The 2,340-nt window shown below is 33.7% G+C and overlaps 1 protein-coding gene across 1 annotated transcript; it reads left to right on the forward strand.

Moving 5' to 3' along the window:
• Positions 1 to 1,292: 1,292 nt before the first annotated feature.
• On the forward strand, positions 1,293 to 2,135 carry LOC133795830 (uncharacterized). The gene is made up of 2 exons (XM_062233285.1): positions 1,293 to 1,751; positions 1,800 to 2,135. The coding sequence occupies exons 1-2, from the start codon at positions 1,293 to 1,295 to the stop codon at positions 2,133 to 2,135; spliced, it is 795 nt and encodes a 264-aa protein (XP_062089269.1).
• Positions 2,136 to 2,340: the final 205 nt, after the last annotated feature.

A 2,340-nucleotide genomic window follows, 5' to 3' on the forward strand; every position in this document is an offset into this window, starting at 1 on the left:
AATAGTAGAACTTTTGTAATTATGATATATTATTATTAGTTTGATGAATTATTTGTAATTTTAGTTTAAAAAAACTCTATTCAAAATTGGATTTATGGGTATATTTGAATCATTTTACAAAACACATAGTTCAAAAAGTAATTTATCAAAACAGAGGGTCCAAACAGGTAATGAGACAAAACACATGGTCCAAAATGATATAATCCATTTTTTTAATCATAAACAATGTTTTGGTTTAATTTTTTATTTAATATGTTTATGTTATTCTTTTATGTATAATATTATTTATTTATTTAAAATTTATATAACAACATATAAATTTATAATAAAAATAATTAATAAATTCTATAAATAAAATTAAGAAAGCGTGCATTGCACATTATTTGTATTTAGTTATATAATATATGTAGGAAGAAAGAAACATAACAAAAGTGCTGCTAATTTCTTCAATTATTAGCTTAGATTAATTCTATGAATTCTACAATAAGCAAGCTACATCTCTTCCATATAAAAAGTATGTAGATAACAGAAATTCTTGATTTTAACGGTTTGTTTTGTTAACTTTAACGGAATATTCTAAATATTTAATGGAATATACATATAAAACTAACTAAAAATAGATATGTATTAATTTTATTTATATAAATTCAAATATTATAAAATATCATTATTATAATAATATTTCATATAATGAAGGTGTGAAATTTGGGAAAAAAGAGGCGTGTGTAGAATCCTTTCTTCTCTCCCCGATGAAGAAGAAGAAGGTTACTAGAAAGCTTGCATCAAGATCAAGGAATGAGGAGCCCCTTCAATCCACGCTCATGTCGGAATCTTCAACGAAGGATCAAGTACATAGCCTACATTCAGAGGAAGATCTACTTATGAAAATGTCTGAAGGTAAGAAGCTGATGAAGAACCCATTATCGGAGGAAACTTTGAGCCTTGTTTGTGATGGTGGTCCAATTCACCTGGAGGAAGAAGTGTTGGAAAAGAATAGGGCTGCGGATTCAGAGAAGGATGATTTTCAAGCTTCAGCTCAAACTCATTGGGCGAATCTTAGGGATAAGCTTCTTATCAATGAGGCGGCCAAGCTTCATTATGAGGAGCCGATTCTGAAAAATGGGAAGAAAGTTGCTCAAATTGATATGGCTGAGGTTACAGAACAGGCTCAGAATTGGAGTTCTGCAGTGATATGTATGGTAATGGGAGCCAACCCCCCATTTGTTGTGTTTGAAGGCTTTGTGAAATGAATTTGGGGACACCTGGGTATTGAACGTGTTGTGAGGATGAATATGGGACTCACCATTGTCAAATTCAATGATGAGGCTACTAGAGATTTTGTTCTGGAGAATGGCATTGTGCAATTCGACAAGAAGCCAGTTATTGTGCGACCTTGGACTCAAGATCTAGACACTATAAGGTTAGTCCGCTCTGTACCTCTTTGGATCAGACTACCTAATTTAGGTCTTCAATATTGGGGCAAAAAATGTCTAAGTGCCTTAGTTAGTATAATTGGGAAGCCAATTATGGTAGACAAGTTTACAAAGGATAGGTCTATGATCAGATATGCTAGAGTTCTGGTTGAAATGGAGATAACTGATGACCCTCCGTTTATCATATATTTTGTGAATGAGAGTGGACAGGTTCAAGAAAAGTTTGTTGAATATGAATGGCTCCCCATAAAATGCAATAATTGCAAAGGATTTGGTCATAATTTGGCTGATTGCAAGAAAAATGGCTCTAAGGGTTGGGTAAAAAAGAGTGCGACTGAATAGGAACATGCCAATTCTGTTCCTAAGGGTGCAGTTGCTGATGCTAGTTCAGGTGAATCATCTGGCATTCATGTGGCTGTTAAAGTAGTGGAAGAGAAGCATGATGAGTCAGTGATAGATGTTCGAGGGGCAGCTAAAGAAAAGGGACTTTCACAAGATCATATATTATCACCTAATCAGGCCAATAAAGAGAATTGGGAAATTCCTAAGAAAGTTGGGAACTCAAAAGGTAGAGGCAAGTCTGTGGGATCTAAGTTGGACAACAAACAGAATGCTTTCAAGGTTCTTCAAGAACAGGGAAAAGGAGAGAAAAGTGGGCACTTAAATAACTCAAAGTCTGATGGATTGCTCAAATATTCTTAGTTGGAATGTAAGGGGTATGAATAAGAGAGACAAACAACATGCTATTCTGAGTCTCTTAAAGATAAATAAAGTGGGTATTTGTGCTTTATTAGAGAATAAATTGAAGAAGGATAAAGTTGATGATATGATGACTAAACTGTTCTTTGGCTGGGAACACTACAGTAGTAATGTCACAGAAGGCAGATTATTGATACTTTGGAAGAAA

The sequence above is a fragment of the Humulus lupulus genome, chromosome 8, assembly GCF_963169125.1.
Source record: "Humulus lupulus chromosome 8, drHumLupu1.1, whole genome shotgun sequence".
NCBI classification, from domain to species: domain Eukaryota; kingdom Viridiplantae; phylum Streptophyta; class Magnoliopsida; order Rosales; family Cannabaceae; genus Humulus; species Humulus lupulus.

Excerpts from the sequence above, each read along its gene's own strand:
- LOC133795830 (XM_062233285.1), top strand. The coding sequence starts at position 1,293 with ATGGGACTCACCATTGTCAAATTCAATGATGAGGCTACTAGAGATTTT. Across the intron at positions 1,752-1,799 it reads AAAATGGCTCTAAGGGTTGG|GGTGCAGTTGCTGATGCTAG; the intron begins GTAAAAAAGAGT and ends TCTGTTCCTAAG.